The 23,956-nt window shown below is 36.5% G+C and overlaps 1 protein-coding gene across 2 annotated transcripts in view; it reads right to left on the bottom strand.

Moving 5' to 3' along the window:
• Window positions 1-23,956, bottom strand: part of LOC113227802 (ABC transporter G family member 23) — a 148,498-nt gene that overhangs the window by 88,627 nt on the left and 35,915 nt on the right. The window contains exon 1 of one of the 2 annotated variants that reach the window (XM_026460824.1): window positions 20,009-20,055. The exons of the other annotated variant lie outside the window; for it this stretch is intronic. Within the exon in view, the coding sequence (XP_026316609.1) occupies window positions 20,009-20,019 (11 nt within the window). The 5' untranslated portion in view covers window positions 20,020-20,055. Of the gene's footprint in view, window positions 1-20,008; window positions 20,056-23,956 lie in introns of those variants that run through there. 2 annotated transcript variants of the gene reach the window in all.

Raw genomic sequence — 23,956 nt, 5'->3', positions numbered from 1 at the left:
AAAAAATTGCTGTCTTTACGTATAGAGTACAGCATATAAGTGTCGTTTGATGGTGTCTTCATTATCAACGTCGTGTACATTCAAAGACCGAAGCAAATAAATTTCTGAAGGTCGGGTGAATCCGGTGGATGAGGTGACACATTACCACCTAACTGGAATAGTTTTTAACGGCTTTGTAGAAATATGTGTGGTTTAGCATAATCATGATGAAATACGGCACCTTTTGCGAGTCACTATCATTTTCTTGTCTTCTTTTCACCTTAAAACTTTGGCGCCGATTTTTAATATGACCACAGATAATGTAACATGTATTTTAGACAACACATATTATATTTCACAAAAAGTTTTGAAATAATAACTCTGTCTCTTCTTAGTTATTGGATTTAAGCTTCATTTATTTTTTTATTTTTATTATACAAACAGATTACAAATTAGCTTAAGAACTAAAGCGATGTAACATAAACCATTTTGGGTTTTACCGTACACCGTTTTATCGTTTCACAACTCTTGTAATAAAATAGTAAGTTATTTTTCTGCTACATTTTTTCTAACATAATTGCGACGCTAGGGTACTCTTAAAACTATACATATAATGTGCGTGTGTATATGCATGAACTACTTTACTAAGAAGCTACTGAATTCAACAAAAGAACGAATTCCTGGACGTGTGTTAGTTTTCCTTATACAGGTTGAATCAAAATATTGGAGTCAATAAATGTATTGAATTTAAATTGCTATCACATTATTCCGCAATGATGACACGAAGTTCACCCTTCAAGGATTATAGTGACGCGTCTAATGTCAGCCTCAAATTAATAATATACAATTACAATAAATATATAAGATATGAGAAAATAGAACGCGATACAATTAGAAGTAAATTATCGCATGTCAAAGGGAAACCGTTGCGAAATAGTTTATTGCGGACTTTAATATCTGTAATGACACTTTATTGTGTTTTGTGTAATTCACTTTTCAATTGTTGTGTGTTTTTCCTTTTCCTTTATGCAGCCTTGGTAGTTATTTTATTATTGTTTCGAATTCTTGCATTTTGTGGTTTTGGCTATTTATTATTTATTTACCTTCCGCTGATTCTTCGTTTGGTTTTAATGTTATTGCCATTGTAAATTGAATATTAGATATTTTTTTACGGGCTTAGTGCAGTGCCCTTCAGAACTTAGCTCTTGTTCGACGACTTATTCGCCTCGTCACTTGAAATCATTAAAAAAAAAACGAAACTATATCACGATTATAACACAAGTTTTCTTACGTAAAACAAAAAGCTTGTACGAGTATAATATTCTGCAATACAGCGTTATTGTATGAAGGTTTTTCTACTTATGTAATGATGTCTTCATTCAATCTATCCTTCTTTATTTGTTTCAAAGAAGTAATCGTTACCATTGACTTACAATTGTATGGACGTCGGGTCCGCGCTAAAAAGTGTCCGAACTTATAGGGCGTTAAAATCGTATATAGAGCGTCATTCACGCTTTAGTCTTCGTTTGTTCGACTGACAGCGAAGCAAGCAAAAATAGACAGTACTGCGATGACATTACAATTTAAATTCAACGTTTTAGCTATTTCATATTCCTTTACATGTCACTACGTTTAAATACTGTGACTTGGGAAATTTTTTTCGTGGTTTTTGTATTAGACCCGTCGTCCATTTATTTGTAAGTTAATGATCGTTCCACATAAATTGACGCATTATGCAACTTCTTTTATCATTGTAGTGCAGTAAAAGAGCTTACATTTTTCTTATTACAAGTATATGCAGCTGGCAATGTCAGTGTTACTATAGTTCAAGTCTCTGGTGATCAGAAACCTGGCAGCTTTTGTAACGGGTTAAACAAATGACTTGTTGTTGCGCTTGATGGTAAGCGACACGCCTATCGATTACAGTTGCAGTGCCACTCAGAGCTTGAATCTCAAAGATTTCAGGGGCACTGCCACTGCTCCCGTTACCCTGAAATATAACTTGACAAGTCCTACGTGCCTGTAACTTCGCCAGCAGGCAGAACTCTATCACAGGGAGCTCTACTGCTACTAAACACTACCATCTACATTATAGAAAAAAGAAACCTAGTCATCCATAGAGGAACTGTTGCTAAGATATTGAACACGATGCCAAAAAGCACGGCCCGCAGTCTGCTTATATCTAAATTAGATTTAAATGAGTGTTGCAAATATAGACGAGCTTTTCATAAATGCGCTTATCTCTACAATTTCTACAGCATCTACTTACAGGAATATAGAGATGTATCTGTTCTGGAAACTATACTACACCATAACTCGATGAGTTAAAGGTAGAAAAGTTGATTCAACATAAGCATTTATTTAGGACAATATTGACTAAGGCTCAAAACACATTACCGTGAAACCGAGAAGATTTTTTGTAGCCATAGTACACAAATCCAAAAATTGTTATTGCCACAATGACACTTTCTTGGACACTGATAACATGTAAAGCCAAAAAAATAATACAGGGCACGCCAAACTTCTCAGAGGGCAAACGGAGGTATCTCAGCTTGTGCTACCCGGAACGGTCGCTGTCGTAGACAGCGCTGTTTTTCAGCCACTCCCTTTTCCCTAAGATCGTAAGCGTGAAACACACCGACAGCGGGTGCGGGTCGGGCGCGTGTTGGGTCGGGTGTAATTCCGTGTATTTATATGGACGACAACAAACTCACCAGGAACGGGCATAGCGCAGGGTTCGACTTGCACCCGTCACGTCACTTAAATGCAACGAGAACCGAAAACAACGATAAAATTTGAAAAACTATGATTACATATCATTCTATAATAAGAGACGATAAATTAAATGTAAGAAAATAAAAATAAGAACAATAAGGAGAAAACATCAATACAATCTAGTCATTATATATTGATGAGTCGAGATCGATAATGAACTTTATGGTCGTGAGCGATAGAGCGTTAATGATAACTGATAACGCACACACTCACAACCCTGCACTAGGAATGCCTGCGGACACGGAGGTAGTCAATTAATGCCAAATCTAATTTTGTATATGTCATAAAAAATGTAAAATTCATTCGATTAACGTTAAGACGTGTGTAAAAACCCCATCGAGGTCAAGGCACGTGATTGTCGGAGTTTCTCATCACCACCGCCATTACAAATGTTTATTATACACGTCGGTACCATGCACCCAGGCGCACGTCGCCGCATGCGCATGAATAACTTGATGTTTATTGCTGATTGAGTAATCTATTGTACTAACTAAGGTGTCTGTAGTTTCAGGTGTTACAAAATTGGTGTAAAATAAAATAAATGTATAAATGTTTACATTAATTCCATACGTAGTATAATTTTGGTAGCAGTAGAGCTCATTGTGAAAGAGTTCGTCCAGAGAAGTACTGCCACCTTACCTATTTCTGCCGCTAAGCAGTAACGTGACCACTACTGCGTTCCGGTTTGGAAGGTTAAGGGTACTGCTGAAATTACAAGTACATGGGACTTGTCAACTGAAGTCTCAAGGTGACGGACGCAGTGGCAGTGTCCCTTAGATCTTTGCGATTTGAAGCACCTTGCAAGGTAGCCGTATTTCATGATAAAACATTTTCAAATTCCGTGTGCTTGAGAATAACTGGAGAAGTGAAAGCGACTTAAAAGAAGATCTATGCAAAACAATGTAATGTACGTATGTCGTTGTAGGTTCTCACAATCAATGACTACTGTTGTACACAATTCGCTACCGCTTCTGCCGACTTACAAGATCCGCTGAAACTACTATTTCAGCCACAGAAAGACGTCCACTGCTGGACATAGGCTCCTCCCAAAGATCGCCACAACGACCTGTCTTTTACAGCTCGCATGATTAACTGAAAACGAAACGAAATTGAAAATTCTATTTTTGCAAACACACAAACGTTGTACGTCTTTCTTGTAAATAACAACTCTGGAGAGACAATTAATCTTTTTAGAAGATTCGTAGTCGCAATATGCGATTCGTCAATGCAATCATCAATTGCTATTCCACACCTTTAGCCCATTATGGCAAGAAATATATAAAGAAAGAGTACACGCAATGTGTTATGTAATACCTAAAAAACATATTAAAATTATAAAATGCACAAGCCGCACAATACTACAACTCCCGTACCCTTACACTCTACGATGTTGCAAATTTGTTGTACAACACTTAAGTGCATATCGCAGAGTCGCGTCTTAATGCATCAGGCTTGCATGATGAATGCGTTTCCATCTATAGCAATTACACCTCAAGTCATTGTTTCAAGTGTCGATCAATAAAACATTGAAATCTGTAGTCTATTAGAATTATAACACGTGGACAGCCCTATCTTGAAAATTAATCAAACTTAAAAGCCTGCCGGGTCATAGCCCATATAATTTAGGTATCACGGACAACCCTCTATGCAGAGCGTGCATGAAGAGGGACGAAACGGCTGCGCATATCCACCTACTACAGAGCTCCGGGGTGGCCAACTACAGGGCGATGTACCTTGGAGTGCCGAAGGTGCTCTCCGAAGTCTTCTGCAAACCGAGGAAGTTGCTAAGATCACTAATATAAAAAAGTTCCTAATTCAAAGAAACCAGTGCATGGGTTCATGATTGTAAGAATGCGGGATTTTTCTGTTATGTAGCCGCGTGTATTTACAATGAACATGCAAACTACAGTAACAGGTTTATTTGTCCGTTGGTTGCTACACGATTTGTAACAAAGTGTGCTTTGGGCTTTATCCTTGAAGTAACCAGTAAATAATTATTTGAAGCATTGCAAATATTGTTGCAATAGTTATTTGTAACATTGAGCTGATTCAGCCTGTTTGTAAACACGCTATTATATTTGTAGATAATTTGTTACCTCCTTGTTGTATTCTATTATTGTACAGCTACCTTTGCAGCGACTGTCGTAGAATGTTATTCGAGTATTCAACATAATAATAACACACAAACATTCAAAAAGCTTCTGTTCCGTTCTGATTTGACAGTATTGGTTTATGGTTAATCGAATAGCAAGTCTGTGGAAAAGAGTAGCTATAACAATGAAACTTTGCTTTTGTGACTATCACAGTGGCATTTACATAGTTGCCTTTGTAAATGCCACTGTGACATGAACTTTGTACGCGCCGACGATACGAGTATATGCGCAGATGACACGCGTATACGCGCCGTACATCTGCGCGTATACGCACTGTTAACGCGCGTACGTGTCACGCATAGTTTTAATTTTAGTTTTGTTTGTTAATTTCAACTAATTTTTGAAATGAAGCAAATTAAATTCTATAAAAGCTTCTTGCTTGCATTTAGATGTTATCGCGCATTTGAATTGATTCACTACAGTGCGTCTGCGGCACGTATACGTGCCGATGACGCGCATGTACGCGTGTATAAAATACGTCGTGTGCAAAGGGTTTTTTATGCTATGTGAGCATAAAAAAGCGGTTGAATTCCCGTTGGGGTAGACAAAGGCTTCGATTTCTACTTTGCATGATGCTACATTTACATTCATTATTTCTTTCATAGAAGCTCTCTTATTCTTCTTACTAAGCTATTTCAAGAATATTCACTATTTGATCTGAAAACGTCTATAAAAACAAATAAATCAAATCTTCTTCGAAGACCTTGCGGCCTACCATAACCTTTCCAAACACAATCTTATCTCATTGTAAGCTTAAAGTAAGCTTATTATAATATTACCCATATTCGTACCATGACAAACCTGCCACCCAAGTAATGTATTATTGCTAAAGTGATTGAAAGAACGAATGATTTCCCAATATTGTCTATTCCTTACTAAAAATAGGAAAGAAATAACGCTATATGAACTATATAATGCCATCTCTTTCTTTTTTGATGTTCCGAATCGTCTCATCGTAGTATAATGTTTAAATACTTAATGTTATTTACATTCAGAGAATTTTAACTGTTAAAAAAAGAAAAGTATGTAATAATAAAATCTATTAAAATTACGCTGTTTTCAATTATTTTTCCGCATTTTCATGAAGAAAAATAAACAAAACAAGCTGAGTCTTGATAGTTGTGAATACCGAATTATAGTCTAGTGTCAACTGTAAGTGTCGCCAAGGAGATATAGACGTCGCCGTTATAATTTTACGAAATGAACATCGCGTATTTTTATTTAACTAGAAATTATTTACTGTGTACTGTTAAATAAAAAAATAAACAAAATATTGGAGAAATTTACGTAAATAAATAAGTTTAACATAACGTTTAATCATTACAAATAAATAGTTAGACAAAACACAGTCAACAGATCACTATTAATAGGCACCAGCCTGAGTTTTATGAACATTAGCAGACTGACGCAAGGACTTAAATTACGTTTTTTTTTGTTTAATTCTCTAACGTATAAATTATCAAACAATATTTTAATATTTAACCGATTATGATTACCTGTCTTCTATACTTTTTTCTTTGTAGAAAAAAGAAATTAAATGTCATCTGCGTTGATGTCTTTTGTATAAAATATAGTAAACGTGAAACAAGTTCATTTATATAATGAATTTTAATTCAGCATAATAATTAAATTAATACATCGATTGCTTTTTTAAAATAGTTTTTTTGAACTTTTTTAAGCTTTTTTTAAGCTTTTTTAAGCTAAAATTTATCAGCAGGGCAACGCTTATGAATGATTTTTTTTATAATATCAAGTGACGGGACGAACAATTCGTGCGCCTGATGGTAACCTACACGCCTGTCCATAACAGTTGCAGTGCCACTCAGAGCTTTAAGTCGTAAAGATCTGAGGTGCACTGCGACTGCGCCCGTCACCCTGAGACATAAGTTGATATGTCATTACATTTCACACTTTTACTTGATGTTTTACGTGATGACAATATTTAGAGTTAGGTATATATATTTGCGTGTGATGCACTTTGGTGGCATGGCTTACTGGGCTGCGATCACTCACCATGTGGTACTGGCAGAAAACTAGCACTGTTTGACTTCTCTCGGTCTACAGTATTTATGCTGAGTCAGGGCCATTTCAGCACAAACTGTAGTCATAGTTACGTTAAAATTTTATCAGTTCTTATAGTATTTGTTTTTTTTTCTCACAGTATTTGTTTTTCTCGCAATACGTGTTTTATATAAATGTGTATAAAATTAATAATGAATGTTCTATGTGCTTTTATATTATACTCTGTGAAGTGATTGTAAATGTTTTGTTCCTTTTTGTATTTGTGCTGAATAAACTTGTTACCTATCTATCTATCTAAGTCCCAAGTGCCGGTAATTTCACAAGCACCCTCACCGGAACGTAGTAATGCTTACACTACTACTTGGTGGTGGAAATAGGTAAGGTGGCAATACTTCCCTGGACGAACTCTCACTAGAAGCTCTACTGCTAGTAAAATACTGTAATAATAGAATTATATGCCAGCCCAACATATACAAGGTTATTATCACCAATTTTAATAGCAATAGAGCTCTATTGCTATTAAAATTGGTGATAAGGAGCTCCTTATGAAGGAGTTCGTCCAGGGAAGTGCAGCCATCATACCTATGTCGACCGCCAAGCAGTAAAGGGTAAGAATGGACCTACAGGGACATGGGACTTGTCAACTTGTGTCTCAGGGTGACGGTTAAAACTTTGAATGACACTGCAACTGTTATGAATAGCCGTGTCGCTTACTGCCAGACTCACGAGTTGTTCGTTCCTTCAATTAATATCATTAAAAAAACTAATACCCGAAAAGTACTCCTTCTGATGTTTACGTCCTCGAATAATGACGTCTATGACCTTGGCCGTAATGTAAGGGTCATGGGATAAACAGAGCCAGCACTGTATAGCTACCCGGATGGGGAGTCTATTTAATCACTCAACTACTTAATTTGGCTAAACTGAAGAGAAATGTCAAGAATATAGCGAGTGTAGCCCCATAATCTCTGTGTACCTCCTCCTCTCTCGAATATAGGTATAGGATAGGTAGATATTCATATGTATATATAATATTAAATAGGATATTACGGAACGGTATTTGAAGACATTGTGGAACTATGTATTTATAAGAACCCTGCCTGACCGGGTCACTTGGCGACGGATTGGCCACGGCGCCAACTTGGAATCGTAGCCACTACCGACACACAATTGAATATGAATTATTTGGCTACGTAGTCGGCGACGCCGCCATGGCGTCCCGGTAAGGCAGGGTTCTTAATTCTGCAATTCCCATAGAAAAGCAGCCCATGGCCTGAACTTATGGTCCTTAGTGGCGATCTGAGCTCAACAATGAGACCTAACGTTAAACGTTAACGTTAACCTTACGTTAAAATACCGTTAATTGAAACTTGATATACTAGCAACGCAAAATTACACGAAAAACGTAAAGTTACCGGAAAAAGATTGACATTCGCATTAAGGCCATGGTAAATGGTAAATTTTGATAAATACTTCTTGTGAATCATTTTTACTTATACCTTTAAAAACGGAAATATCGCAAGATTTACAACAATTATTAAATAAAAACGAGTGCTTAGTAACTTTTACCAAAAATTTCAACAACGTCTATTACATTAACGGTTACATAAGTTGTCGTAAATAGATTACTCCATGCGATAAGGACGGCTACGTAGAAAATAGTAAAAGAAATTGCTCGACAAATTGAAAGAAAAATGTAGTAGTAAAAAATGCTCATATAACGCTTGTAATAATAGTTATTTAGCAATGTTTGGCCGAAAATAATGGACAGTTATGTCTGGCATAGTATTGTGAATGTATAGTCTGAGCATAGTATTATGAATGCGAAAGAGTGTTTATTTGATCTATTACTCTCATTAATTATTCAACCTTTCCACAGTAGTGCCACAAACAGAGTGTTCTTGAGACGTTAGAATGATTTTTATACATTAATACAATATGTTGCGGGAACCGCTTTAAAATCGAGACAAAAATAATATGTACCTTATTCGTGCTAGTACATGCCGTGGGACAAATGTAACAAGAAATATATCCCCATATAGAATTTGTGCGAAGACGCTATCAGCGAGTATTCAGCTGCAGCAGAGCTCCTTGTCAAAGCATTCGTCTAGGAAGGGTAGCACCTTATCAATTTCTGCCACCAATCTTAAACGGTAAGAGCACTAGTGAAACAACAGACCCGTCGCTTACCACTAGGCGCATGACTTGTTTGCCCTGGTCACTTGATATCATAAAAAATACGTAGAAAGGACTATGAGACGACGCTTCGTTTCTTGTACAGTACTTTTTTATAATACTAAGTTATGGGACGGACAGTCGTGCGCCAAATGGTGATCGACACGCCTGTAATTTCACCAGCACCCTTCATACTCTGTGAAGTGATTGTAAATGTTTTGTTCCTGTTTGTATTTGTGCTGAATAAACTTGTTCTCTATCTATCTATCTAAGTCTCAAGTGCCGGTAATTTCACGAGCACCCTCACTGTAACGCAGCAATGCTCACATTACTGCTCGGCGGCAAAAGTAGGTAACATGGCAGTACTTCCCTGGACGAACCCTTTCACAAGGAGCTCTGCTGCTACTAAAAAAGCAGCTAAATTTAGTCTACTGTGAATAGGCACTTTTGTAAAAAAATTAGTGTTTGTGAGTTGATTAGCATAAATTCCGTTTTTGTCAAAGACATGTTCTAATACGAAATCGAAATTATCACTTTTCGTGAAAATCCGGTTTACACTAGACTACGACGATAAATATACCTATCAACAATTAACATATAGATGTTTCTGCAGATCTATTAATAACACTACTAGATTATAGTAGAGCAGTTTTTCTTTATAAACTCACTATATTATTAATATTGGAAAAACCAGAAACTAATTATATGTACAAGGTTAGTGTGTATAATGTCAATTCTGTAAGTAATTTTTATTGCATACCATGATGTTTTAACATAACGATTTTCAAATATTTTTTGGGACAATTCTCCACTAGTTTATTATTATTTATATTCGACTGGACTCGAAGCAGTGTCTGTCGCCATGCTGGGGTCACTGCTCTTCGATACTACCTGGGCTCGAGTTACATTTTTTCCTCGACTAATACGGTTCATTTTACTTTGGTCGAGCGGCTGCGACACTGGCTCCATTCCAGAATATTTTTTTTTACAAACGTAACTAAAGCCATTTGGAAAATGTATATCGTGTACTATACGTGTCCTATTTAGTTCAATTGCTATAAAAAAATATCATTGGTATGTGTAAAGTACCTCTTAAATACTGCGGTTTTCTTGTAAAATTTCGAAGTAATTGTGTTTTCACATCGTATACTATCCTCAATTTTATCAAGATATATTTTTTCGAAAGCGATTGATTCAACGCTTTCTTTTTGCGAAATCAACCAAAGACTCTTAAGGAAACTGAGGTACAGAACGAGTCAGAAAATCTTACGAATTTATCTATGTGTTTGTTACACATCTTTGATCGGGGTTTAAAAGGTTTTTCTTCGCCGTCATCGCATTTGTGACAAACTTACGCTGATGGTGTCTTCTTCTTCTTGGGGTGCCATCTCCTACCAGAGGTCGAAAATCATTATGGCAATTTGGGTCCGTGAAATTTCGGCTCAGAACAATTCTGTGGTACTTACGTTGAACCACTCTGCAAGATTTTGAAATTATGTGGTTTTTCTACGACCAAGCCTTCTGAGGCCCTGGATTTTTCCCTGCAGAATGAGTTGCAGTAGAGAGCAGCTTCCTCCTTTTTACTGTTTTCAGGAGCTCCAAGCGTTTGTGCATCCTCCGCAATACGTTGTTATTGGTGATGGTGAAAAAAGCGAAATTCGTGTGATCTTGTGTTAAGGTCGAAATTGGCCCTGGCAACGGGCACTGGTTCGAGTGCAGTCAGATTGAAGGATTTTTTTCTTGTGTTCCACCTTTAGGCTTTAGCTTGCTCTTTTTAAGCGATTAGACTGAAAGAGGCAGTTGCAGTGTTTCGGAAAATACTGCCTTCTTACCTATTTCTGCCACCAAGCTGTAATGTGAGTATTCCTGCTTTGAAGGGTAAGGGTGCTGTCGAAATTACAGGCACATGGGACTTGTCAATTTATGTTTCAGGATGATGGTCAAGGAAAAATCAGATTTATTAATCAAACCATTCAGGTACCTACATCCGACGACCGGGCAATGACCTTTAATAAAGCGTATTTTGCTCTTATGGCACTGACGTTGCACAATGACGCGTTGGGTCCATGGCCTGAACTCTGTTCCAAAATCCAGCCTCTCAATTGCTGTTAAATTTTCCCTTAACTTAGCCGCAGGACGAACTCTTTGGCATGGAGGTCTACTGCTACCTTGTGTTATTACTATGCAACATTTTGTAGGCTGGTATAACAGGAAAAGCGTAGCATCATATATGGTTATCTTCACTCCTATAGGGTCAGCTTCTCTTATTAAGAAAACAGAAGCAGCAGTGGGGTAGGGTTGGCGTAAGTCACAGATTACACGCTCCTCCTAGGCACTCTTGGGCACCCGGGAAGGCCACCGTGGGGTTTTAAGCCGGTAGGAGTCCGGCATGATCCGCTGCCTCCGCGGCAGAGAGGTATCCTAAGAGGTTTTCCCCGTCATTTCAATGACCATTATACCTATTAAAAAAAAATATCTTTGCGAAAATATGGTAGAAGCTATTTTACGACAAAATTGGCATATAAGTATAAACTTTTCCTTTTTGTAGCAAAGCGTACAAGCTCTGTCATGTGCCTATACGAGAATTGAAAAGGGTAACTTGTGAAAAAGGCGTTCATAAAACAAATTATATTGTACGTTCAAAGCAATGACAAAAGAAAACTTATGTCCGCCAGTGGAGTACACCGATCGAAGTAGATAAAAGACAAAAGCATCAAAAGTTGAGCATAATAATAAGTGGCACATCTCGTGTATTGACACGGTTCGTTTTACGTAACCCGCTCACCTGCGCTTGCGCAACACGAATTAAGACTCTGTGCTCTGATTAGACGTTCCGTTGCACGATTTGATGCGGCCGAGTGATAGACCTGGAGGTTTTCACCAGATTATAATGAAGCTACACTGTTAAAGTACTTCCAATATTAAACTGTTTGTTGTTATACAGGTTGGTGCAAAAATATCGTAACATTGCCATGACATTATACAAGTTTAACTTTTTATATACAGAGCGATGTCGCTTAGATGACCATTTGGTTCTGAGTATATAAATGTGATGAAACGTATTACACTTAACCTTTAACTTGTGAGCCGTAAAATTCACATTGGTGTGACTTCCAAAATGCATCATTAGTGAATGATGTATTTTTACTTACGGATTCCCTGCTTGAGATCGAATGCCGTTTGATCAAACATTAATTGTTCGAAAACGTTTACTCGATCGTCGATTCGATCTGTAAATCGTGAGCTGTAAGGTTTGCCACATTGACGCATCAAATTCCCTAAAGAACACGTGCTCTGACGATCAACAACCAAAAATGCGATTTCTCGAAAGATACTTACCAGCGTTAGAGATGGAACATTTTCTCCAATTTTAAATGGGACCAATACTGCAGTACCCTTTTACCAACAAAAAAGAATCATCAAAATGGGTTCACAAATAAGTAATTGCGTAAAATACACAAAAAAATAGATTAATTGAGTATCTCCTCGTTTTTTTTAAAGTCGGTTTACGTAAATTTAAGTCACCTGGTTCGTTTTACGATATCAACTGACGGGACGAACAAGACGTACGGCCTGGGGTAAGCGACACACATGTCCATAACAGTTGTAGTGCCACTAAAAACTATAAGTCGCAAAGATCGGGGCACTGCCACTGCATCCTTCTGTGACATAAATTAACAAGTCCCATGTGCCCAAATTTCACCAGCATCCCTGCCCTTCAAAACTGGAACAGTAGTAATGCTCATATTAGTGCTTGGCAGCAGAAATACGTAAGGCAGTACTTCCCTGGACGAACTCTTTCACAAGGAGCTTTACTGCTCTGCTAACAGGAGTTCTACCCTAACAACAGAGATTTAATGCAAATTAAACTTAATTAATTACATACTTAACGAGTTTCGCTAATTACATTTATTTCTTTCTTTCGTTCTTGCCATAGTTCGATTTATATTCATCTGCCGATATTTTATAGCGGCGAATAACCATGAATGTCATTAAATATATATCAAATAATTACTATAATTATTTTTTAACTTTCTAATTACTTACCAAATGCATACCTTTACATTTGGTTTACTTAAATTTATACGTGACTCAATCGACAATAAAACAAGTTTTAAATGACCTTTAACATGTTTCTAATTTGCCCTAATTTTTGTAAGTACTATAGTAAATTTACATAAAGGAGATTGAACAGTATCCTATTAGTTGATATACATATACTCGTATATATTTATAAATTTCAATTGTCATAACATGTCGTTAGACATATCACATATTTATATAACGATATATTTTAAAAAGTTATTGACGTTAAAATTAAGGCTTTCTTAATACCTACCATTGCTGTGCACATTTTTGATGCCTGTATATAGGCAGTCTGTCTGTTGTCAACTGACAAATCCCACCAGACGGGTATAATAGCACTAGAGCTTTTTAATAGCAGTAGAGCTCCTTGTTCTATTGCTACTGCCAAGCAGTAATATGAGCATTACTGCGTTCCGGTTTTGAAGTGTAAGGGTGCTGGTGAAATTACAAACACGTAGGACTTGTCAATTTTTGTGATTTATAGCTCTGGGTGGCACTGCAACTGTTATGGACAGGCGTGTCGTTTGCCACCAGGCGCACGACTTGTTCGCCCCGTCACTTGGTATTATAAAACAAAAATGGCGCCGATCATAGATAATGGGAGAAGGAAGCCATAATGATTTGAATTACAATTTTTTTAAAGGTGTTTGCTCCTTATGTAACTAAATACATTTTATTAAGTGGGTATCGATTGTCGGAGAGAGATTATTCACTTTAAGTGAAATTTAATTGAACAACTTAAGTAAGGTTATGTTCACGTAACTCATTGAAGAACTAAAGTAAGAAACTTAATTCATATGCCAATTGAAATGTTAAGAACAACGCTAAGTTACATGGATAATCGAAATTTATACCAAATAAAGAAAGTAATTCGTGGTTAACAAACAAACGTTGTTTATTATGTCGATTTAAGCGACACGCCTGTCCAGGACAATTGAAGTGCCACTCGGTGCTTTAAATCGCAAAGATCTGAAGGGCACTGCCAAGTAACCCTGTAATAACAAATATGTAACTCTGGTGCTACTAAATATCCTAAATATAAACATAAATAATTGAGTAAACCATTTAAAAAATGACAGCACGCAGCAGTCGCTACAAGTCTCTTTTATATATTACAATATAAAATATTTTACAATAAAATAAATGAATCAATAAAAAGACTTTATTCTTCAACACTACAACGATACATAAAAATATTTAAAATAAATGGCTGTGTTGAAAAAAAAAGGTAACAGCCTTATCAATTTGCTGGTTTTTAGGCTTCACCTCATATATAATTTAGAACTACAAGTGAAGCATATTCGTCGCTGTAGACACCGCAGTATGCAGTTTCTAATAAAATATATAATTAATATATTATTAGTAAACTGCCTCTGTGGCCGAACAGTTACCACGCCGGACTGCCGTGCAGAGGTTCTGGTTCGCTTCCCAGGCCGGGAGAAATATGTATATGGCCTACATTTATTTCTCTCGTGAGTTTGGGTGTAATTTGTAGTTGTCTATGTGTGTGTCCATGGCACCCGTGACATAGGGTTTCCATAGTGCGGGGCGTGCGTTGAGCGTGTGCGTTATTATTATTATTATATTTAACTATACATTATACACTATTATATATATAGAAATTAAAGTTAAAATTTTTATATCAAACTATAAATGACACACGCACCGACCACGCAGCAAAAAGTGTAATAGTCTTTATGATTACATTCTAAATTTAAATGTAACTGTTTCAGGCGCCTTTTCCTTACTATTGTTGCTGTTTTTGGATTGATAACTGTACGTGTTTTGTAATATTTAATAAACTGTGAGTAAATATATTTTGGTTTTGCTCACTCTTTAATAGCACCCACCGAACCCATTGATACAGTCCGCTTCAAAATGGTTCATTCAATCAATTAATACATGGCATGCCTTTGTTTTATTTTCAACACCTAACGCTTAACGAGGGGAGTTATTTATAAGTTTGAAGCCTGTGTGTGTGTCTTTCTGCGGTATCATAGCTCCTGAATGGATAGACTGATAATATTTATTTTATTTCCATCTTTAGTATAATAAATAATTTAAGCAAACAAACTTCAGCAGTCACTTGGTTAAACGGTCAAATATAATATTTTGTAGAGACTTTCCTAAGTCGTGTTACCGTTGTACTCTTCAATTTGGTCGCTTGTTTTTAGCTGTCATCTTTTTAAAGGACTGGATTTTAGTATGTTTATCGTAGGACAGTTGTGTTCAAGCATCTTCATTTTAATATTATATTTATATATATATTACAGTATTAACTGAAAATATTATCATACATTTCGAACCACTTTCATTACCCAAGTTCATTATAAATTTACGATAAGTAACCAGGTAATGCCTCATAAAATACTTTATTTACGCTTTGTTTACATTTAGTTAATTACCTAATAGGGTTGCACGATTTTTTGGTTTAAATCGATTTTATGGATTGTAATGGATCATATGCCCCTGAATCGATCCACGGATCGGATCGTATGCTCTTGAATTGATCTCATGAAACTCGTTTCAAAACTTGTAATAATTATACACCTTTATTACATGATTTAATTGTAAACATTTTTTTTTTGCTTTTCACAGATGCCAATTCTTTACATCTATCTAAACTTTTCAATAATAATGTCATATAACTTGGACGTAGTTAAACAAAATGGATCCAATCCACGTCCAATCACTTTCGAGATACGGCAGTTTGCAGTTTAAAAGTGTTTCTCACTCTTGCTTTATTTTCAAAACGTATAATGTCATGTAACTCCACAGATATTTTTTTTTTATTTATTTGCTGATCTAAGAAGTTAGACTTGGGAACCGTTTGGTACATAACTCATTTTTTTGTAATTTTGTGGATTGGATCATTTTTGCTCAACTACGTCCTCTTAATGTCTTAAGCATTGACCTTCTCTTTTTTTTTTCGTTTCCGTACTTGACGAAAACATTAATGAGACTTGTTTAAATTATGAATAGGAGCTAGATGATTCGATTCGTCTTAATTTTTAATCGATTCGCTTAAAAATCGATTCGATAAAAAAATCATTAGATCGTATGCAATGATCGATCTTCATAAAAATGGAATCGTAATGTTGCATCCCTATTATCTAAACCTTCGTAGTATGGTCCGATCGGATTGAAGTTTGTTATACTATGAAAATCCGATATTACAATAATATAGTAACTTTCATTTGATGCTACAATCAGGATACTCTGCAAACTATCTAACACTTAAACTATTTACAGTAGGACTATCACGTTTGCACTCACGATTTGGTCTCAAAGAGTCTGTTTAGTGATTTAATTGACATTTAGAGTGTGCGGCTTTCTTAGAAGATGGAAAACAATAAATAAAAGTCTAAGGTTGCTTTGTCTTGGTGTTTTTTTTTCAATTTTAATTTAATTTGTATTCGAATAAACGGTGACATGAATATCGTTAATGTTGGTAACATTGCATAAAAATTAATAATATCACTCAAAATGCAGATAATAGTAGAATGCTCCGCAATTAAAATAGGTGTACCTGAAGTTGCAAGACACGGAAAGAAAATAGTCGTTTTGTTATTTTAGATCTAGAAACAGCGACCCCAACCCTCTCTTCAAAGAAAAATCTAACGCTTCAGAAACTTTGCAGGAATGTACACTACAACTGTCTCCGCTATCCATTTATTTATTTCCTATATTTATATTTTATTTTCAAATATTTTTCTTTTTCTTTCAAAAGTATATATGTATTTATATTTATTATTTATTATAATATTATTATTTATTTATTGTTATGTATTCATATTATTTGTATATAGGTATACATATCTATCTACGCATTATCACGTGTTTTTATTAGTATTTATTATGTAGTATATTTATAATGATATTCTATGGTAGTATTATTTTTGCATATCCCAAATGTCTGTCCTAAGGTTGTCTGGAAGAAATTGCGTCAGAGCAATAAGGCCGCCTGTAGCACATTAACACACTAATTTTATACTTAAGTTATTGATATTGTGCTTTCACTGTAATTCATGTGCAATAAGAAGGACAAACATCTTGCTAGTTCAGATACTTGTAAATTTTCAAATGCACAGAAAGAAACCCGGTTACATAAATTGTCACTTTATTGTCTCAATCTCCAATAGCCAAAGTTTAAAACAGATTTGTAATAAGAACCTTCTTTTGTAATCGTTTATCATCGCTAATTGTTGTATCAGCGCGATTAGTTAGATATTGTATTTTGCCTAAAAGTAAAATATGAAATATCGACGTAGGCAAAGTAACCGTAAACAGTGTAAGACTTAACATCTATCGATCGGCCGTTGTCCTTGACTGGCACTCAGATGCACGCGACTGCCTCTTGGCTGCAACATATCATTATTGTTGAGAATTCCATTGAAAAATTAAGCCCACATTTATAATATTCAAAATTTCTCACGTTTCTCCGAGGAAAATGTGGCGTTTTTATCATATTTTAAACAAATTACGTCTGTTACTACACACCGTTATATGCGCTGAAGAATATTAGGAACAAGTAAGTTACGTTACATTAGATGACCTCGCGCTATGTACAAATCTATAGTATCGAGATGACATGCAACATAAATTGTCATAATGATAGGTTTGGTAGACATCTAGTCAAAAGCTACTAAAGACTAGATAGAAGGAATATATCACCTCATAAAAGAGTTACGTGAGTATTGCTGCCTTCCGGTTCTGAAGGGTAAAGGTGCTGGTGAAATCACAGCCACATGGGACTTGTCAAGATGTATCTCAGTGGCCCTCAGATATTTGTGATCTAAAGCCTCTGAGTGACTCCGCAGCTACCATGGACAGGCGTGTCAAACACTTAGAAAAAACTCCTGCTGGATTCGAACCCACGTCTTCCAGTAAACCGTGACAGACGCTATGCCAACTAAGCCACGGGACGAACTAGCGGACCTTACGAATATTTCTATGGGCTTGATGCCTGTTTTTGGTTTTTTACGTTTTTAACGTTTTCAAAAAAACGTTACTAAGTCTGTGGTGAATTGTATTGTTGATTTTTTTGTGACGAAGCCGGTTGCTGATTTATATTCGTAATTAATTAAGTTATTGAATGATTAAAATTAAAGTTTGAAAAAAAAAAACAAGGTTTAAGTAACTTTAAGAGTTTAGTCACACGGGCCATATTACAACCAAATGGCAATTGGGATGTTGATTGTTACAACTGCCTGCCGCAAGATATGATGACCACTGACAGCAGTTTCACAGCGGTGACATCCTGAGTTATATACCCGATAGAACTAATCTGAGAATGGAACCTTTTCGAATTGTTTCTAATCTAGGTGTTTTGAATTGTACTAGCTGATCTGGTACTCATAGTAAAAGACGTGGTAGTCTATAATACTTATCGCTAATATAATCAGATGTCCATGGGTTCGAATCTGGGCTTGCACCTCTGAATTGTCGGAATTTACGTACAAAATTTAATTTGAAAATTATCATGATCTTTCGGAGAAGAAAAACGTGGTGAAAAAATCTACACATATCTGCAGAGTAATTTCATGACGTATGTGAAATTCCTGACACGCTCTACTCCTACTGTGAGGGAATGCATGAACCTGGAAGTGGGACTATACTATATAGGATTCTTTTATTTCTTTTCATAGGTACAAGAAATTTTCAATAATTTTTGTCGTACTTTATTTTTCACATTTGTTCCTTCTCATTTTGGTAACAATATCAGCCCGTAAATAAAGACGAAATTGACAATTAATTTACAATTTTTAATTATAATAAATAAAACAATGACGCTCAATGTTTGATTGCATATAGATTTATAAGTATGTGAATTATATTGTTTAATAAATCAATAGAGCTATTCATTGTTTATGATATCTAGCACGTTGAGATGTGATATTTCAAGAATTTTAAAGTATCTACATCATTAGCGTAAAATCATTTACCCAACTCCGTCGAAAAAAGGTGAGCCAGATAAAATCTTTTGATTAAAAATGACATTTCGTATTCCATTAATTATAGATGGAGCTGAATTTGTATTACAGCTTAACTGCGTGCGTATGCGCAGGCCATGCGGACGTGGTGGTAAAGATGTGATTACCGTATATCTTCTGGAAAAACCTTTTAAAAAATTCCGCCTGCGATAAAATTTTCCCTGTCAAAGAATAGTACAGTTACAAATAACATGGCGCCTTTTTAAGAATTTAATTTCAAGTTGTGATTTTATTTCTAATCTATCTATCCATAGACATTACACGACAGTACTATATTATAATACAATGTACTTATACCTAACAATATTTAAAAACTGGAATAAGTATAACGTATTGGCAATAGTGCAATAACGGCCCAGCTATAGAATTTCCGTTCTTATGACATTGCAAGCACTTGGATGTGTTATTACTGTAATTGGCCAATCTTGTAATGGTATCTTACTGGGGTCACCACCTCTTTAAGGAAAAACATACTAGTTTAAAAAAAAATTAAAACAATTATCTTTAATTTGAACTATGTTATAAACAAAAAACAATGTAATTGTAAAAAATAAACTGATTTTATTTACCACGTGAAGATATTGCATAATTTAAAAATTGTGATTTTTCGCGTTCTTTGTTTAAATTTTTGCAACCAGTCTTAACTCGAGACAGGTTACTTTTAAATAACTTTTTAGAGCTCGTTCAAAGTCTGATTAATAAATCTTAGAATACTATATTGTTTAATACTTCATAAATGACGCTTAGTAAATCAAACTGGAATTATAATCACTACAATTTATTAATTATAATGCTATTCACGGCAGAGAATCATTAAAAACTTACGTTATAAGCATCTCGGTGGCCTTTGGTCAGCTTCCCTGTGTCATGTACACTTCCTGAGCACAAACACAGAAAACAAAACACTTAATAAAAAAAATCACACATTCACTTTTTTTTTAAATATATTTTCGAACTTTCTAATTGGCGCGAATTTTATTTATTGGTCAGCGGCCACTCGCGAGACGTGTGGATTGGCGCGCGTCGCATTGAAGACTGGTTGCGTTCTGTTTTCGGTTTGTACAATTCTTTTTTTTTTCTTGTAGCTGCGTTCACGTTGGTATTACTGGCTTGCCCAGTTGTATTGGAATGACGCAAGCGGTTTCGGCAACTGGACGCCGCTGGGTTTTTCGTTGCCTCAACATCTTACATTATGATAGTATTTAATTAATTTGTTATTATAACGCTTTAAATTCTTGGGAGTTAATGTCGGACTTGCATGACGAATGTTTTAGAACAGGAAAATTGCGACAATTGAAAATTACTAACAATGCAATCATCCGGTTAAAAAAATTCAAATTCACTTAGAGCGTAGTAACGGTGTTCCACGATGTGTTAACAACATAGTTAAGATGGCACGTAGATGTTATGATTGCTAAAGCTGTTGTTGCTTTGTGGTGTAAATTAAATATCTTATATTACTATTACTTACGGGTCATGAAATAGAGCTGAATACAAACTTTGATTATAACTCATGGAATTATATATATAATGCATCAAGAAAATCACTAAAGGACTTATTTCCCGAACGTTGTAACTTGGACCTTTTCAAGGCGAGAGTGAATAGGCATTATTTACTTGTGCATGCTACATCGCCGACCTCGTCATCACTTTCCATCAGGTGAGACGGAGGTCAAATGGGCACTTACTTTTTATTAAAAAAAAGAAATGAAAGTAACTAACTTAATACTTCAAAATGTCAAAAGTCATAAAAATAACACGAGGTACATTAAACAAATTATGTATATCGTCGCCTTAAACCTCAAAAAAGATTGTATCTGAAAGAGGTATAATTTAACGAAGGGGGCTGAGCTGGCGGAAAGAATAAAAGTAATAAGTTCCAAGACCTCGGTTCCGACTACCTATTTACAATCTTTGGAGTCGAAACCCTTGGCCCGTGGGGACCTGGTGCCTTTCATCTTTACAAAATGTTATCCAAAAAAGTAATACACTGTCTGGGAAACCCAAAGGCCGGCAGCTACCTTGCTCAACGCGTTGGCATAGTCATACAAAGGAGAAACGCTGCCAGCATCTTGAGCACGTTGCCGCGGGGACCCAATTCAATTCTATTATTTAAGATTTTATTTTACCTTACATATTATGAAAATAAAATACGCTTATTATTTATCTAATTAAAATTAAACCTTATTGCGTTTACTGCATTTTACACCACATTTTTATAAAACTGAAAAATGACATAGAAACCACATACGAGGTTATTTTTCATAATATCAAGTGACGGAACGAACAAGCCGTGCACCTGATGGTAAGCTACACGCCTGTCCATAACACTTGCAGTGCCACTCGAAACTTTAAATCACAAAGATCTGAGGGGCACTACCACTGCACCCGTCACGTTGAGGCATACTCGTAAATTGACAAGCCCCATGTGAAACTTGAAACCGGAACACAGTAATGATGACATTACTGCTTGGCGGCAGAAATAGGTAAGGAGCTCTACTGCTACTTTAGTAGTTAGGTATTCACTCTGAGACGACGATATGTGAAATTTTATGTGTTTCTTATTTTAGCACAAAACAATTCGTAGAATCTTTAAACTTCCCTTCTGAAAAGTTGTCACTTTGCAGATGAGGCCTTGTTACACCAACGATGCGATGTACTTAAAAAATACGCAAAAACTAAATACAGTTACTAAAAAATTAACAAGAAACTGAGAATTTTTAGAATGATCTAAATTTATCTCGCAGTTTGCTTTTGTTTCCTTTCAAAATAATGCCGGTGGCCCAGATTCATTGCCCGTGATTACACTTTAATTCATTTAAGATTTTAAGGCCTCTTAATGATTATTATGCTTACACCCACGACCATGTTCTTGCCCAAATAGCTACAATTATCTTTTATCGACATAAAACAATAAGTTAAGCATGATAAAGTATTTATTTACTTATTTATTGTAGATAATTATATTATTATTGCAGTTTCAAAGTTAACGCGTCTTATTTAACTTATATACTCGTCTTCTTCTTGGTATACCACTCCCTTCGGAGTTCGGCTGTCATTATAGCTACTATAGTTGGTTAATTTCCAAAACAGTTACATTTTACAGCGAAAAACTAATTCTAATTAAATAAGAAGAATGACAGTTAGAAACTGTCTTTAAATTAAATAGTACACGCATTTTCCACTAAGTGCCAAGAGACTAGACGCGGGCGGTTGGCCGCGAGCGACTCTTATTTATTCAAATAAGTCAAAGTCAAATAATCTTTAGTTCATAGTTAAGCAAATTACACTTATAAAGCACAGTCAATAATAACGCACACACTCAACATAGCCCCGCATTAGGGAAACCCTGTGTCGCGGTTGCCATGGATACACACATAGACAACCACAAATTACATCCAAACTCACGAGAGAAATAAATGTCATATAAATATATAAATATTTTTCCCGGCACGGGAATTGCACCTGGGACCTCATGGTAACCGTTCGGCCACAGAGGCAGTTTAAAATACTGATTAGACTCTACTGCTCATTCGTAACCCTACCCTTTGTCCCTATCTACCGACCCGAGAGATAGGGTTTTCCGGAGAGACTACGAGCTCGACGGCAAGACCAGGGTACGGCGGGCGCCCGGGCCAAGCCCTCCGCCAGTGATACGCCTTTGCGGGCATCTCTGGCGGATTCGGACTTGAGTAAGGACTCGCTAGTGTTAGAGGTTAGCTGTAGAGACGGACATGTTTCTTTGCCCCGGTTTTGCTTGTGCCGGGGCGTCTGTCTCGTAAACAGCTAGCGCGTCTTAGCAGCGGTCTAGTTGAGGGCCTGTATGCGAGGAGATACGCGGGGCACGTGAATCGCGAAGTTTGAAGCTATGTCCGGACATTGTCGCAGGACACTGCGACTGGCATCTCCGGCACTAGTCCGGAGAGCTAGTAGAGGATAAGCTATATATCCTCCGGTCCCTCCAGCCGCTTAGGTTATTGGGAACTGGAGAGACGTCATTTTTCGGCGTCCGGAAGTGAGCGTGCCTACAGCTCCGGTACCTATCTGGAAAATAGGGAGGGTACTGTACGTGCACCCGGAGCGGCTCACCCGAGGCACTAGCCTCTCGAAGAACCGGATGAAGTCAAGTGACAGAGGTCAGTGACAACCCTGTGCACTGGCTGATCTGGGGTCAGAACCTGAACTTATAAGGTTCCTGTGCGCGCACAGGTTATAGTGTCCTTCTCGTATGCGTATATAAGGGTAGGAAGGGACGGTCACTATAATCAAAACTAACGTAGAAAGATATGGTGTTTGCTCAATCGTAACGCAGATTCCCCTGAGAGGAATGAGCAAGAAACTCTAGGGATGCTCTACTAAGTCATTAAAATCATACCCATTGACACGGCCGCGACTCGGAAGTAAAACAAAGACGCGCGCGGCCAGCCACCCGCGGCTAGTCGCAGTGCGCTTAGTGGAAAATGTCACTGAGAAGTAGAAGTGCTGCAGTGGCACGACTGTGGCGCGGCAGCCGAGCGTCTATAGCTCTTCAGTAATTTTTAGTTCACTAATTGTGCTGCAAAAATGGCGTATAACGACAGTACCGCTACAACTGTGCCTCTAAATATTGTATGAAAATTAGCCACTGCCGCATTTCATAAGCGTCTAATGCATTCTAGTAACTGTTCGATACATTGTTTGTAGTATAAAAAACCACTAATATTAATAATTAGGTACAATCCACCATTTAAATACAAATTAGTGGCAAGGGGGAATGCTGCCAACATCTTGAGC

Source organism: Hyposmocoma kahamanoa, unplaced genomic scaffold, assembly GCF_003589595.1.
Source record: "Hyposmocoma kahamanoa isolate Upper Pololo Valley unplaced genomic scaffold, ASM358959v1 217, whole genome shotgun sequence".
Classification (NCBI taxonomy): domain Eukaryota; kingdom Metazoa; phylum Arthropoda; class Insecta; order Lepidoptera; family Cosmopterigidae; genus Hyposmocoma; species Hyposmocoma kahamanoa.
This window is presented reverse-complemented; position numbering and strand designations above follow the sequence as displayed.